Here is a 16,558-nt window from a genome sequence, read left to right as displayed (position 1 = left end):
GAATACCTGGCTCACTCGCACCTTCCGCCAACCCCGCTGGGTCGGAACAGACACGGCGACGCAGACGAACCCCACTCAGACTGGGGAGTGCTGTCAATCTTGTTTTAAGAATTAAGGGGATGTTTCAAGAGGCGGGGGGCTCTCTGAAGCCACCCCCTTCCTCCCATCAGACCCAGGAGTCTGACTCCACACCCTCTTTCCCCTCCTCCCTTCTCACCTTCCCTCTTTATAATTGAGGCCATTTGTGTTCCACCCCTGTCCCCTCTGCAGCCACGGTCCCCGTGGACCCCAACAGAGCGTTCCTGGGGGCACCTGGGACCCTCAGCAGGAGGCATTTCTCCCCGTGGAGCCACCAGGACACAATGGGAGATTCATACCCACAGCTCCTTGCTCTCTGGGTTCCATGAGATGTCCTTACTCCCCCGTGACTCACTTCCCTGCTTCCCCTCGGTGATTCCTGCAGTCACCCTCTCCTTGCACTCAAACCTCGGTCTCAAGGTCACTCCTCAGGGAGCCCAGCCCAAGCCACTCTTCATGCACGAAGACAAACGTGTTCGAACGAGGGGCGCACACACCCGTTAGCCAGGTCAGGATGGGGAGGAGGCTGAGCTCGCTTGTGGGGTCCTGTGTGCAGCCAGCTCAGCTCCACTACAGAGCCACACACTGCACCCACAGCCCGGGCTCCAGACCACAGGTGGGCACCTCTTGGTGCATGAGGACACTGCATGGACAGGTGTACCTGAGTCAGGGTGTAGGCATTTTGCTGGGCAAACCACTTAGGTGGTCCCCCCAGCGAGGGCCAGAAACATCATTTTCAAACGTGAAGGTTCACACACACTTTTCCAATTACTGTATCATCCTTGGGAATCTGCAGGTGATGGCCCCTGTTAAGTCGCTCACAGCCACAGCCGAACAGTTGTTACATTTCCAGTAAACATGTAACTAACTGAACCCTCAGTCAGTCTGACGGAGCAGGCACCCTTCCCCTCCTCATTCAGCTGAGGAAACCCAAGCAGGGGCTCGAACTCGCCCAAACTCACAGCTGGGAGGAGGCGCGGGATTCGAACCCAGGCAGTCTACCTGCATGAGGCTGCTTCTGCACTGGGCCCAGGGGGCGCCTTCCTCCTTTCAGATCTGACTCGATCTGAGGGCAGCTACTGCTTCCTTCCTGAACCTGACCGTTGGGTCCTCCCCAGCGTGGCCCCCACGGCCCGGTGGCTCAAGCCAAAGCCTGGCCTGGGAAACAGAAGACAGAGGCAGAAGGAAAAGAAGACTTCTCCCTGCTCGTCCAAATTCAGACGGGTTCTCGTCTCCTTGTACAAACCTACAAACCCAACGGCCGTGCGAGAGGATTCCTGTGGGTGAAGGTGGTGGGCTCCCCCACACTGGGCAGCGGCGGCCCAGCTCCTTCTCGAGAGGGGGCTGCAGAGGCCCCCGCCGCTCAGCAAGGCTGGGTGGAGTCCCTTTAAGGCCGGGGCGCACTGCCTCCAGGAGCACAGAGCCAGCCTGGGAGAAGGCAGGGGCCTCCGGTTTATTTTATTTGACATTTTTCAATGTCAGGGCACTTCAGAGCCAAGGAGGAAACGAATCCCATCTGGTCCTGAGCTCCCAGGCGCAGTTCAAGAGGACAGGCTGGGGAGGGAGGGGTGGCTAGGAGGGAACAGAGGACTGGAACACTCAGCCACACGAGGAACAGGGAGCCACCCGAGGAGCCACGAATCCCGCCAGCCTCCCCCCCTTCACAGAGCCTCTTCAAGACGGGGCCTGCTGGCTCATCTAAGCTCCTGTGCCCCCTCCTCCCCCGGCCCCTGGCATGAGACCCTGGATGGTGGTCCTGCCAGGGCTGCTGAGGACACAACTCTGAACGATGTGAGAGGCGCCCCCTGGAGGTGGGAGGCCCATCAGTACTGCGACTGGCTCAGCCTGGGACCCGGGTTCCTCACCCTGCAAAGCTGGGACACAGCCACCAGAGTGCCATTTACGCAGACAGAAATGGAGACATTGGGAGGTAAACCCAAGTTAGAGTAGGGGGGGATGCAGGGAGGGCTGGGTGACCCCTTCCCACCTGGGCACCCGTGGCCTAGACCCCGTGCCTGTGTCCATCCCCTCCCGCTCCAACCAGGGTGCTGGGATGGGCGACAGATGGCTGCAGACCTTATCTTATTAGATTAAATTCCAGACCTAACTATTTTTAGAAAAACAAATTCCTTTTCTCTTTTCAAGAGGTAAAAATGTCCCGAGCTGTCACCTAGGGCACTCAGCAGCCAACTCGAAGTTGTCTACAGTGTCATGATGTGTATATTACCAGGGCGGGAAGGGGTCAGGCGGTGAGCCGTCTAGGTGCCAAATTTTAAGAGGCTCGTGGACAACTGGACAGCTTCCAGGGGGGTGAGCAGGACAAGCAGGGAAAACTGGATCATTTAAGAAAATACTAAAATAAACTGGGGGCTAGTCGGCGTGGCTCAGTGGCTGAGCACAGGCGGGGCCGGCCGGCTTCTCTCCGGCCCTAGCTCCAGGCCGCGAGCTGAGCGTGAGGTTGGGGCCTGGGATTTACAGGGAGTAAACAACCCCATTCATGCGTCAGTTTTTTTTTGCTCCAGAGCAGCCTCCTCTGCTGTACGGGCCCTGCCAGGTCCCTCCTGGTTTCTCCCTGGGTGGGGAGCAGTGGGTGGCCCGAGCTGGGCTCTCGGCCTTCCCTTCTCTCAAAGCTGGAGATTTTCCTGGGGAGAGGGAGTCCCTGCCGCCACCTGTGTGGTCCCTCAGAGGGTCCCAGCAAACGGAACAGTGGAGACATGGTCAGCGGAGATGCCCTGAGAAGCTTCCAGAACCCAGGTGGCTCTGCGGTCTCAGGGCCTGACCAGCCCCTCTCTTCCCACCCTCTCCAGTCCCCCGCAGGCTGTCACCCATGTCCAAGTTGCTCCACAAACCACACCCCGTCAACTGGGGCAGAAAAAGATAAGATGAGGGTCCTGTGGGGTGAGAACAGGGGAGAGACAGGCTGGGGCAGGGACAGGAGGGCACAGGACTGGCAGAGGCTGGCAGAGGAAGTGGAGGCGCAGACGCCGGGGGCCTCGGGGTAAAACGGGCCGGGAGCCGGGAACACAGGAGGAGGAGCAGCCGCCACCTGACCCGTTTCGCGCCCGCTTCATCCGCGCCTTTCACCTCTCCTTAGTGGCCTCTCGAGACAGATCTGGTCTTATCACCCTCTTTTCACAAATGGGAAGCAGATGAGGTCACCCAAGGTCCACGCAGTGTCAGCAGAAGCGCTGGGACCAACACCTCTTCCAGGGCCCCTCCTACCAGCCTTTTGAGGGTCAAAGACCAGGGCGGGGGACACCACAGTGACAGCCACGGGGGCCAATGAGAGGAGGCATCGGTCCCCAGGCGGTGGCCCGGCCCACCCCACCCAAGTCGAGAAAGACCCACGTGCACCTCAGGGGCCTGAGGACCAGAGCAGGAGGCCCCGTCACAGCTCAGCAGGCCTGATCCCCGGCCGCAGGCTCTGCTCCACTGGGAAGGGGGTCCCGCCGCACTGGCCTCCTAGTGTCCCCCAGACCACCCCCAGCCGCGGGGCCCGCCCTCACCCGGTGGTGATGTCCTCGTCCTCGGTCATGGTCTTGCCCATGAGGTCGCTGTCGCTCATGTAGCCGGACTTGAGGTCGGCGTCGTCCGAGTCCAGGCGGGAGATGTGGCTGAGCTTGCTGGGGCTGCGCATGGGCATGGTGTGCGAGTAGTGGGCCCGCTCCCCATGCATGTACCAGGCGGGCGGCCCCTCTGAGCGGCAGCCTCCGCCCACCGAGGGAGCGTCACCGGCCTGCAGCCGCGGGCTCGCCTGGCCGTAGCGCCAGGACAGAGGAGACGAGCGGTTGGAGAGGCTGGACACGCTGCGGGGGTTGGCGTCGTCACTATCGTAGCAGGTCATCTCCAGGGAGCTGGGCAGGAGCAGAGAGCCTCAGTTTACTCCGGGCCCAAGGCCACCTCCTCCAGGAAGCCCTCAGACTGCTCCCCAGAGCCTCCCGCAGCTGCCCAAGGCCACCTCCTCCAGGAGGCCTCCCGCTGTGTGTGTTACCCCTGTTATTTGCTACCTCAGGTTGGCAAAGGAAATGATTTTCAGTGCTGGGAAGGCAGCCTGACACACCACTGACAGCACAGACTGTGACGTGAGCTGACTACAACTCGGAGGAACGTAACTAAACTTAAACCTCCACTTCCTCACCTGCAAAGTGGGGACAACAGCTTCACAGCTGCTTCTCAGAGCTCGAGGATCACAGGTGTGAAGACCTCACCCAGAGCCTGGTACACAGACCTGCTCACCCCTGAGACCTCCGGGCGGGGGGACAGGCCACCTGAGCATAGACCTGTCGCTCACCCTGGGATGGGTGCTGATTCCCAGTAAGACTGGTCCCAGCCAAAGGCCCAGGGCAGCAGGGGAGCCCCACCCGAGAACAGCTTAGCTGGACAGTGGGGAGAACAGAGGACACTGGGGTGAAGGGTCCCCAGCCTCAGGCCGGCCCGGCCAAGGACGCACGTCCAGGCTAAAGTAGATGGCGGCCTGAGCGTAGGGGACAGGACACGAGAGGCCCAGGAGAGCTGGTGTCTGCAGCCAGTCTACACCCCAGTAACGAAATGGGTGCAGAGAGGGCTGTGCCGAGTGTCTGGGCCCCACAGGTCTGTGCCTGTCTGCTCCCATCCGGCTCTCGCACTGAGCGCCTCCTGCACATCTCTGCCCGGGCTCATCCCCCCGACCCATCTCCAAACACCCAAGTCGGTGGAGAGGACTCGCTCTGGCTCCTGACTCCATCCTGCGCCCCGGCCTCCCTCTTGCCTACGTCCAGGGAGCACATTTTGTTGGGGAGCAGTGAGCCCGGAGCACAGGGAGCGAGAGTCTCATTTCCTCCCCAGTCCGGGCCCCTGACCCAGACGCTCCCCTCGCTGGGAAACAAGGAAGCAGGGCAGGGGCAGAAGTTTCTGGAAGAAACCGAAACAAGCCTGTGAGCTCCCGGGTGAGGATGACCCTGCAGGGAGCACCCACTGGGCTGCGGGCCCCTCGGGCACGGGGCACGGGGCACGGAGCCGGTGTGTGCTCTGCAGGCCGGGCCCTGCACGCTGCCTGGTGCCCACACACGTTCTGAGCCTGCTGGACGCAGACCAGCCCTCACCAGCCTGTAGACTCCCGGGGACTCGCCGGGGCTGCTCCCTCTCTACCCAGGGACTGTGTGTCTGTCCTGTCCACTCCCAGGCCTGAGGGAGGGGCTGAAGGATGCAAAGTGCTTGAGAAAGTAGAACCATGCACTGTTTGGGCTGTGGGACAGGACTAACAGGAAGCTAGGCTAGGAGCAGAAGTGGCCCTGGGCCCACAGTAAACAGAAAACCAGCCTCAGGGCTCTTGGTTCCCTTTCCCATAAAGGGAGATGGAAGCCAGAGGCCTGGGATGTGCCCCCCCCCCCCCCCCAACCAGTCAGCTGTATGCAAAAGGCTTTCGGCCTCCCTCTCCCCCGCCCCCACCAAACAGCGCCTGCCTGGCGTCAAGCTGCTCAGCTCAACTTGGGGGGCTGGCTGCTCAGAGTTTGGGGCCCCCCCAGGCTGAATCTGCTGCTTCTGCCCTTCCCCTGGGGGGTGAGTCACTCGGGGTGTCAACCAGGTGCTTTCTGCCTTCCCTGGCACGGGCTGGCGGGCAACAGTGCTGCGGGCCGTTCCCTGGATGGGGAAGGGAGGTGTTCAAGGTTTCACCCACAGCGGCCCTAAAAGGAGGAGCCCAGCTGAGCCAGACCCCTGGCCCGCGGGGGGCGGAGGGTGGAGACAGAGGGAGGAGGCTCGCCTCCCGGGGCCTCCTGCAGCCCCGCCGCCCGCTTTCTCCTCAGACTTCCCTGACCACATCCCTTTCCGTCGCCTGAGCAGAGGTGGCCCAGAGTGTAGGGGGACTGATTTATCACTGAGAATACTGCAGATGCCTGGAAGCAAAGGGCTGAGGAGGGAGGGTGGGGTGGTTCTGACAAGGACTGGGGCGGGCGGGTGAGAGCCACCGTGGCCTGATTTTAGTCCTACTTCAGTCTCGGCAATCCCACACGCGCTGGGGTGGTTGAGAGGTAATGAGTTCTCCGTCACTGAAAGTATGCAAATTTATTCTGGATGCCACTAGGCCACACACTTGGGCTAAGAAAGTTCTTTTACCATTGCCCTGTGTCCCAACTCCCCTCTCACTCTCCAGCCCCGGGAGATGGGGAGGAACCGATTCCCAGTCCAGCTGGAGAGGCGGCCTGTCCCCCCACGAGCCTTCCTGCTTTACGCCCCCATGATTTCCCAATCCTGGCTGCAGCTTGCTCTCTACCCCCTGGTGCAGCCCGGCCCTCTGTCCCCCTCGGAGCTACAGCATGAGCTCATCCGGGCAGCCCGAGGAGCCAGGGGGGGAAATTCTGAGTCACAGAGGCTGTGGCCAGGATGCCCTGGGGGGGGGGCAGTGCTGAAGGTTCAGTGATGCCCAAGCAGCTGGAGGTCGTGGGGTCCCTGGAGTGGCACTGGCATGGAATCTGGGTGACACTGTGTGGGCCCCACCGAGTGTCAGGCTGCAAATGGGAAGGAACCAAACTACAGAGTGAAAGGACCCTGGTGTTGGGAGGGCACCGCCCTAGAATTCCGGAATGACGGAGGCCTCCGAGCGGGAAGACCAGAGCCCTCGGTGAAACCACGTGACAAACCAGGGGCGGCCAAGGAGCGAAAGTGAGTCTGCAGAGACCCTGGGGCTCTGCCTCCAGCGCAGGAGACAGAAGAGCTTACCTGTGAGTCACCTGGGAGCCTCGCAGGCTGGACATGGTCTCTTCCAGGTTCTGCCGAAGGTCCAGGACATTCTGCACGGTCCTCTTTCTCTGGGACTCTGGGTCTGGGAGGGAGGAAGGCAGCCGAGTGAGTGAGGAAGACTCGCTGCTGGGAGCCTGGGGGGTCAGGGAAGCCGAGACCGGTCGTCTCCCAGGGGCTGGTCCTGGGGCCTGCCGGTCCCCCGCCTCTCAGGCAGGTAGGCTATTAGCCGGGTCCCGTGAGAGTCTACGACAGCGAAGAGAAACCCACCCGTCTTCTTTCCGGGTGAAAGTAACGTGGAGCCCGGCCGGCGTGACTCAGCGGTTGAGCATCGACCTAAGAGCCAGGAGCTCGCGGTTCGATTCCCGGGTTGCCAGCTCGATCCCCTGTAGGGGGCGCACAGGAGGCAGCCGATGGGTGATTCTCTCTCATCACTGATGTTTCTCTCTCCCTCTCCCTCGCCCTTCCTCTCTCTAAAATCAATAAAGACACATTAAAATAAAAAAAAAAGACAGAAAGAAAATAAATGGAAACAGGAGAGCAGTACCTAGGCATGAAGAAACGGAATAGTCTCTTTGCTTCCATCGGTCTGTCCAGCGGACCCCGATCAGACACACGCTGCGAGCCAGAGACCACAGCAGCTCTGAGGACACGACACACACAGGACCTGCCCCTGCCCCACGCTCAGCTTTGACTCTGGGACCCGTGGTCGCTCACTGGCATCCAGAACCCCCTTGAGTCCATCCACGGGAGAGATTCCGGGACCCACGGCAAGAAGCAGACCCGGGAACCCTGACCCTCCATCCCCAGACCCTCTGCTGACAACCACACTGCCCGTCGGTGCCCCTCCCCACCCCCAGGCTCAGCAGGACTGAGAGGTTCCTGAGCCGCCAAAGGGAACACGCCTCACTCCCTTCAGGAGGCCTTTTCCCCCAGGACTAAGCTCAGGCCGCGGGTGGGCAGCGGCTGTCTTGTTGGCCGAGGGAGGTAAGGCAGGGTGGGCAGAAGGCCAGGCGGCACCTTCTCTGAGGACCAGCTCCACCCCCAGCCCCAGCCCCTCCCCTCGCCTCCCTGGGGAGCCTGGGGGGGGGGGGTGAGGGTGGTGGCATCTCCAGCGGTCAGCCCCATGGACCCAGGCCTCCACGCTGTTAGCTGGCAGAAGGGACAAACGCAGGCCTCCCTGCCAGGGGCCCAAGCTCCGTCCCCAGCCTGACATCATCCCCGTGGCTGCCCTGCCTATTTATCCTGGCACATGTCACCTTGTGAGCCTCTCCCTGGCCTTGACGGAGGGCTTGGCAAGGAACACAGACGGGATCAGAAAGCCTATGTATATGCTTTTAAAGCTTGGTTCTAAAATGCCCACGTGGGGGCCACGAGCACAGTGCCAAGCCGTGGGATTCTGGGTCAGGGCAGCGCTTTCTATGGGTTTGGCAGGGACCAGGGAAAAGCCTGGACAGAGGAGACGCCCCAGGGGGTGTGCAGTCCCCAGGAGGAGGTGACCGGGAGCCGCCCCGAGACTGAGTGTGCCAGCCCTTCGCATGCACCACAGGTTGAATCCTTACAGTGCTTATGGGAGAGCTGTGCCCAAGTCCCATTTTACAGATGAGAAAACTAAGGCTCAGAGAGATGAAGCCGACTGAAGGCCACGCACCCAGCATGGAGCACCAGGCAGAGCCACGTCCAGGGAGATGTTCCCGTTCCCTCCGATTTATCTCAGGAGTCTCTGCAGCACCAGTGCCAACGACGGCACACAGCAGGTGCTCAGCGAACGTTTCAAGAATGGATGGATGCTACCACAGTTAAAAACACGCGCACACCCACACAAGGATGGACGGATACACGTCCGGTTAGGAAGATGTCTTTCTTTTGTAAGGGAAAAATAGGAACTCCCAGTGGCCGGCCGTGGGAGGGCCATAGAGGGGGTCGCGACAGAAGAAGAGACACTTTCTCACTTCTCAGGGCACCGAGCACTGTGCCCTCCTTCCCACCTTGCTTCCTTCGAAGACACCTCCCGGCCCCCTGCCTTATTTCCATGCCAGCAGAGTGGGACAGGATTGCCCCCAAATCTCACAGGCCTGCCAGAAGTTAGAGCCGCGGAGGCCTCGGAAGGGCCTCAGTCCCACCCGGTCACTGAGCCACGTGGGGCTGAGGTCCAGGGAAGGGTGACTAGCTGGGGGCCACAGAGAGACACGAATGGAAGCCTCCCCCAGGCGCAGGGCCGGGTTCCCACTGATTTGCTGGAGGGTCCCAGGAGGCTCCCCGGGCAGCTCCCGGTGCCCAGCAGTGCCCCCTGGTGGTCACTGTGGAAATGCCACCCTGCTTCTCCAAGGTGGCATTCTCCTCTCAGGGTGGGTCTGGTGGGTGGGGGCCCCTGAGAGGTTGGCTGTGCCCAACAATCCTGGGGGTGTCTGTCGGACGGCTCAGAGGGGCGGGGAGCAGCGGGCACCCCCCGGATCTCTCACTGCAGTGCCATTCCCGCTGGGCACAGCTCAGGAGGGCCCGACATTATCCTCTGGGATCTGACTCTGGCTGGGGGAGGTGGTCACATTCGGAGGTAGGGGGTGGGTGAGGTGGTGACAAACCTTGTCCCGGAGTCGTCAGGCCTGACCCCCACGCCCACCTCCACCCTACCGAAGTCGCTTCTTCAACCCGGCCCCTTGCACCCCGTTTAGCTGTAGGAATAAGGGGCCTCCACTGGAGGGTTGTAACCTCAACAGATCAGGGGCCGGTGGGATGGAGGAGGGGCTCGAGTGGACCCGTCACCCAGATGGCAAATCTCCCCCAGTTCTGTACAACTTTAATGATTAGCTGACAATTAAGTCGACTTCAATAACTGCCTGTTGAACTCTTAATTACCTCCGCCCATGTTTGAGGCCTTGTGTAAATTACTTCCCCTCTCTGGGTCTCAGTTCCCCTATCTGTGAAATAAGGGAGTTGGGGTACCCAAGGCCTCAAACCAACATTAACAGTCTGGCTCGATAGTTCTGTAACTGGCTGAAGCCCACATAGAAGCATTTTTTTCTTTCTTTCTCTGAGAGTGCGTTAGAAACGCAGGTGCCAGGTGTGACTCCAGCAGGTGGGATGGGCCCACATTTTAAGAAACACCGATACGGTGCTGCACACGCCAGGATAGGGTATTCCTCACAAAACAGGAGCCGGATTTCCTGCCGCCAGGCGCTGTGCTGTGTCCTGAGCCTTCAGACCAGGCTTACTCTTGGGCATGGAGCCACGGTCTGTCCTCTGAGAACGCCCATGCCTGCCCGGCAGGCTTCGGAGAAGAGGAGCCCGTATGTCCTGCTCTCAGAGGACACCAGCCGGGTCCAGCCCCCAACGGGGTCTCTGGGGCTAGTTGCTGGAAAGGCGCCACCAGGGGGCGCTGCCGGTCCTCAGCTGCCCTGGCCACAGGGCTGGCAGCTGCCAGGCTTGGGAGCAGCTGCCCAAGCTGCTCAGCACAGCTCCTCTACCCTCCAAACCCCACCCCAGGGCTCCGCACTCCTGGGGCTGGCACCCTCCCTGCCCCTGGCCTCAGGTTGTACCCTATCCTTGGAGAACGGCCAGGAGTTCGCAGCACCCACCTGGGGGAGCCTCCCCACTCTTGGCTCCCGGGGGGTGAGCCAACCAGCGCAGGGGAGGCTCGGGGACCTGCGGGCTCCACCTGGAAAGCTCAGACTCAGGGCCAGAGTGTGGGGACCAGATCGGGGTTCAAATCCGTGGCAGGAGGTCTCACTTCTGCTCCTCTGCCACATTCTGCCAAGAAGCTTGTTCGATGAGGAGGAGTCACCTTCCACCCCCATCCCCACGCCCGCAGTGGGGAGAGGGCGGGGTGGCCGCCGGAGCTCTGGGGGGCACGGCTCAGCCTTGCCCAGCCTGTCAGCAAAGGCAATGTGCAGCATGGGCACTGGGCTCCAGTGCAGGTGACATCGCACAGCCACATTTACCATCTGGCACCGTATCGCCCAGCAAGGGCTTGCCCGTCAGGGGCTGAGGGTGGCGGGACTAGGAGAGGGCCTCCTGCTTGGAAAGGGTGCTGACTGCTCCTGTCTTCTCCTCTCGGCCCATCAGGACCAGAGAGAGTGTTTGCAAACAACGCAGTCTTCTCTCACTTGAAGGCCCGACTCCAGGCTGTTTGGAGGGCAGGCCCCTGCAAAGAATGGCCCGCCCACCTTAGCCAGAGACGCGGTCCCGAGTCCCTAACAGGCCCTGTCTCTCCTGTCCAGTGGGCCTTGCGATTGACCGGGAATGTTTTCATCCAAGACCCTTCATTCGACACCTGCGCCAACGAAGTCGGGCTGCTGGGAGATGGGAGTGGTTGTTATGGCAACAGTTGACACAGCAGAGAACCATCTGCAGGCGAGGCCGGAGGGGCTGGGGGCGGGGCCCAGGGCCGGACAAGCATTGGGGGGGTCCTGGGGAATTTCCAGTTGTGAAACTAGTTAAATATTAGTATCGGCTAGTTCTTTGACAACCTGGCCTAGGCCCTAGTGCGGGCCCTAGTCTAGGGGTTTTAGTACGTAAGACCATTTAATCTTCACAACAACCCCCTGGGGTAGTCCAGCGGCTACCCCCATTCTACGGCTGAGGAAACGGAGGCCCAGACAGGTTAAAGTGAACTGCCTGAAGCAGCAACAGCAAGTGGCAAAGCCGGGATTTGAACCCAAATCGTCTGACCCTCGAGACGCATGGTCGGATATTGCAGTCACGGAGACAGCTACGTAAGGACTGGGATATAATCCACACACCACAGCAGTCACCTTTTAAAGCGTGCGGTTCAGTGGTTTTTAGCACATTTGCAAAGTTGCACAACCATCGCCACTGTTTTATTCCAGAATATTTTCATTACCCCAGGAAGAAACTCCGTGCATGTTCCTAGTTACTCCCCGCTCTGCCCTGCCCCGCCCCTGGCATCCACCAACCTAGTAGCCACATTTCAAGTGCTTGGTAGCCATGCCACCCAGCTGGCTGGTGACCACTATGGCACCGACAGAGAGCATTCTGTCACCTCTGAGAGTTCGATGGTAGCCCTGTGGGAGCCTGGCAGGAGGACCGATGTCACCAGTACTTTCTAGAAGGGTTTGCCTTTGGTGCATTTAGGGCCCATCCTGAGGTTCCTGGGGCCCTGATCCTGAGGCCAAAGCAGCTCAGAGACTGGCCAGAGCTGAAATCCTGGGCAGAGGAGCACCCGCAGCAACGGTGAGGCCAGGCTCTGGCCATGGGCACCTCTGCCAGGCCCTGCACCTGCACCGCCCACTCTGACTCCCTGTGCAGGCCCCCAGCTCAGGCCTGTGCTAAATGACATCACTTCCTTCCCCAGGACCTGCCAGCGGCAGTGACGTGGTGGAGATGACAAAGCCTGCTGACCCCAGAGCCAGGCTGGGGACAGAGGAGCGAGAGGTCGGCTTTAGGACAGATTCTGAGGGAGGAAGCTGGGGCAGGGGGTGGGCGAGGTCCCTCTGCCCAAGGAGCTGCCCAGGCCTACCCCTTCCGCAGCAGAGCATCTGCCCCTGAATCGCAGAGCGGGGTTCTTTCTCCCCGTGGCTGGTCTTGTTTCCAGAAAAGATTTCTTTGTCACCGATCCCCTTGACCCTCTGCTGCCCAGCACTGGGGACCCTCTGGCTCAGCCCATCTGCCACCAACATGTCCCCCCACCTCTAGGACAGTCCCACTACCCACCAAAAGGATCAGGCTCGGACAAAGGCCGAGGGTCCCCTGCAGGGGCTTGGGCACACACTAAAGCAAGAAGCCTCAAGGTTAGCTTTAAGGAGGACTTCCGATGGAGCAGGCAGAGAAATCCTATAGTGCAGCTTGGTAATTAAAAGCAGGCAATGTTCTCTGAGGCAGGAAGGGAAGGGAGAAAAGGGAACAGTATCTGCTTAGTGTGTTCTGAGTCTAATCATCCCCGCGTTATAGATGTTTGGCTCAGAGAGGCCGGTTCACTTCCTCAGGTCACACAGCTTGTGTTCTGAGGAGGGGTCTGAGTCCAAGTCTGACTCTGAGGTCCATGCTTTTTCCAAAAGAAATTACAAGTGACAACCAAGACCATATAGCCTGACACCAGGAGGCCCCTCCTGACTGACATGCAGGATCACACTCCCTCCAGGCCACAGGAAGAGGCCTGTCCCCTCCTTGGAATGAATGAGACACAGGATTGCCAGGAGACAGATGAGGGACGGGCTGCCGGCCAGGTCCGGTCTCTCTCCCTCCGAGACGGCGGCCTCCAGCCAGTCTGGGCCTTGCTGGCCCGCACAGCTCCTGCTGGACACATCCTCAGGGGCCCTCCCCCCCTCCCCCCGGCTTTGTCCCCCTCTGGAACCTGCACATCCCTGGCCTCCAGAGGACCTTCCTAGAGTGTCTGGCAGGCAGGTTGTCGGCCTGCCTGCCAAGACCAACGGCTGTGCTCCGCTGGCTGCTTAATCAGATCCCTCAGCCTCTCCCCATCCCCACCCCAGTCCAAGTCCAAGGCAGGAGCCTGGGAACTGCCCGCAGCCAAAGCAGAGCTTCGGCCCTGTGCCCCTCCTCCCGCCTCCCCTTCTCCTTCCTGGGCGACACAGGTGTGTGGGCGGGAGGCTCCCACCCTCCTCCTGACCCAGTCCTGCCCCCGAGCTGGCCTCCCCCTGGAGGAGCCATGGGGTCCCCACTTCTCCGGGAGGCAGCTCGAACGTCAGGCTGGAAGCGGAGACACCTGTGTCCTGGCCCCAGCACTGCCTGGTGCCCGGGAGCAGGCTGCCCAGCCTCCTTGGGCCTCAGTTTCTCCTTCTGAGAGAGAATTAACCCCATTCCCACAGAGCTGAGAGTGGGAGACATACGAGGAGAGGAAGGACGTGGGCAGGAGCTATGTCCTGGCTTCTTCTCAGGAAGGAGCAGCCTGGGCTCCAACCAAGGGCCACTGGCGGTGGTGGTGGGGGAGTCACTCCGGAGAGCCCTGAAGTCCTATTAAAGTGAGGCGCAGGGAGGCCAGAGGGTCGGGCACTGGCAGTGGAGGCAGCCAGGCCTTCTCAGCCCTCAGTCATGCCAGCCAGGGCCGGCGAACAGCCCGCGGTGCCCCGGCTCTGGGCTGCAGCCACCAAGCAGCTCGGAATTAGTCACCACGTGAGTGCAGCCAGATTCCCACGGAAAAATCTTCCCAGGAGAGACTTCCAGGTCTGCCAAGCTCCACGGCCCTGTCTATGTTCAGTGACAACACGCTCAGCCTCCCCCCACCCCGCTGGCCGGTGTTAGGGTCCCTGGAAGAACCCCACGGGGCTCCATTCTCCGGGGTCCCTCCAAGAGCACAGAGACAGGGCGAGAGGGGAAGACCACTCTGTGGGCTAAACAAGGTCAGCTTGGACCGGGAACCACGCACAGGGCTCGGGAAGGGTGACCAGGGGGAGGACCAGCCTTGGGGTGGAGGCAGGGGCTGGGGACGTGGGCACGAGCGGTGAGGGCCTGGGAGGGAGGCCCTGGGGTGGGCCTGGGGGAGGACTGCCCGGGTGGCAGGTAAGGCCAGATGTCCTGCTGTGCATCCCGTCCAGGCTGGAGCAGGGGGCTGAGCCCGGGAGGGGCTGCCTGGGGGGGACTTAGAGCCGGACGAGGCTCAGCTCTGAGAAGGGAGAGTGGCCAAGAGAAACGAGAGCTTAGTGCTTAGATCCCTTCGGCAGAACTGCTCTCACCTGCCCTTCTACCTTCAGAAACAAGGGCATTTATTAAACGCCGACCGAGTGCCAGGTGCCATGAGAGCTCATTCTGCAGCCGAAGAGACTGAGACGCAGTTTGCTCCGGGTCTGGGCTCCGGAGCAGCAGGACTGGGACTGGAGCCCCGCTTCTCAGACTGTGACCCCAGGGCTCATCCCCGGGCGCCCCTCGGGGGGGGGACTCTGCATGGCGCCCATCTCAGGTGTTCAATGACAAAGCGACCTCTCAGAACACGGGCTCCTTCGGTATTCATGGGTCTCCCGGTTTGCTTCTGATATTTGTCAACAGGATGGACCTATTCTTAGGGACATGCTGACGGTCACCCACCCACCGAGGCCACCATCCCCGGACTCTCCCTGCAGTGCTGTGGTCGGAGCTGGTGGCCCAGGTCGTGTTCTCCCTGCAAATGATCCTCAGCCCATCTTGGGCGAGAGGCCCCAGCAGCTGGTGACCCCTGCCCCGTCCCTCTGGGGTCATCTATCTTTAATGAGATGAAGGGCACAGAGGGGTCGCCCGGGCTCAGAGGAGGGATGGGAGAAGAGACGGGAACCAGCTCCCGCTCCAGTCAGCACTTAGATTTTTTTCTCCCTCAACGGACAAAGGGAGTCCCTTGGCCCTCAGGGGTCCTGGCCATCTCTGTCCTGTTCTGCATCACAGGGAGCTGCTCCCGGGGCCCCCAGTCCAACAGGGGGAGCCCCAGTGATGACTCGGGGCTGCAGCTCTTCCCGCTGTTGGCGCTGACAGTAGGTTGCCATGGGAACCACGGCCAAGGATGCTCCTGGGGACCCGTGAGCAGACTTGACTGAGTGGATGTCTGTGCCTGTCCCTTCCCCACTGGGAAGCCAAACCAGGGGACACACCAGGGAGAGCCAAGCCCTGCTGGAGGCTGAGTGACGGCTCAGGTGGCTTCAGACAGGCCCTTCCCCATCCCCCAGCCCGAGGAGTCTGAGGATGCACCATCCAGGCCACCACGGGCCTCTGCAGCTCAAGACCTCCCTGCCTCCAGGAGGACACGCGAGTCCTGGGCCTGGCGTTCAGGGCTCGCTGCAACGAACGTCTGGTCCCGTTTCCCACAATCTCCCCCCCTCTCCCCTCCACCCGCACCGGCTGGTCGCAGCAGCCCCATTTTCCAAGGTCAAGCCCAAGGTTATCAGGAAGGAGTCTGTGATCAACTAGCCGAGGTTCAGGGGCCTCTCGCTTGCCTCTCCCACAAGCAGAACCGCGTCTGCGGCTGGCTTACCCTCCTCTTTTACTAGGGGTCCCCAGAAAGAAAATCCCACAGCTTCCCAACCAGAGTGGCACCAGCCACAGTCCCGTCCCTTGTCCCTGGAACAGGGAGCGGCTCCCTGGAGACACCCGCTCCTGTGCCTTTACTAGAGCTGGTCCTGGACACTGTGTCTCCCCCATTCTCTGTGGGGCCCACCTTTCCCCACCCATCCATCCATCCATCCATCCATCCATCCATCCATCCATCCATCCACCCACTTATCCACTCCGCACACATACTCCGAGCATCGTCTTTGTTCCCAAAACGGGACTAGGCTCCAGGGATTAAAAAGCTGAACAAACCAAAAAAATTCGGGTTGGGGTTCTGGTCAGGAAGGTGGGCAGGCAGGGCTCCATCCCGGGTTTTGCTCTGGGTCTCGCCATCAGCACCTCCGCCAGGTGAGAGCCAGACAGAGAGCGGAGGGTCCTGGCCCCGGGGCTCGAGGACGCCGGCGCGGCCAAGGGCACCTGTGCTCAGGGGTGGTGCCGGGGTTGCTTCCTGGAAGCCCCCAGAGACACCCTGTTGATCTGCTAGCTGGGCACCAACTCGCACTCCATTCTCCCCAAGTTTCCACTGGGTAAACTGAGGCCCCACACTCAAGGTCGGGGGGGTGAGCAGGCGACACTGCAGCAGCCGGGGGTCCCTGGCTCTGCCCTCCCCCAGCCAGCCTCCTTGTTAATGGAGACAGAATGAGACATGTGACGCCCTGCTGTCAGCCAGGGACGCCAACGAACCCTTTGCTTCCAAAGGCGACGACCGGACGGAATACCTCATCGCTAGAGATTAATTGGACTAATTACGTTGGCTCTCAGAACCCCCTGAATAATTATT

At 61.0% G+C, this 16,558-nt stretch overlaps 1 protein-coding gene across 1 annotated transcript in view; it reads right to left on the bottom strand.

The window, feature by feature from the left end:
* The window catches only part of NAV1 (neuron navigator 1), a 112,045-nt gene that overhangs the window by 40,416 nt on the left and 55,071 nt on the right, over positions 1-16,558 (bottom strand). Inside the window, exons 5-6 of the mRNA XM_087828942.1 lie at positions 6,775-6,877; positions 3,585-3,932 (exon numbers count right to left, since the gene is read on the bottom strand). Of these exons, the coding sequence (XP_087685068.1) occupies positions 3,585-3,932; positions 6,775-6,877 (451 nt within the window). The remainder of the gene's footprint in view (positions 1-3,584; positions 3,933-6,774; positions 6,878-16,558) is intronic.

Source organism: Miniopterus natalensis, chromosome 21, assembly GCF_054644295.1.
Source record: "Miniopterus natalensis isolate mMinNat1 chromosome 21, mMinNat1.hap1, whole genome shotgun sequence".
Taxonomy (NCBI): Eukaryota; Metazoa; Chordata; class Mammalia; order Chiroptera; family Miniopteridae; genus Miniopterus; species Miniopterus natalensis.
The sequence above is the reverse complement of the archived record's forward strand: the minus strand, read 5'-3'. Positions and strand labels throughout refer to the sequence as shown.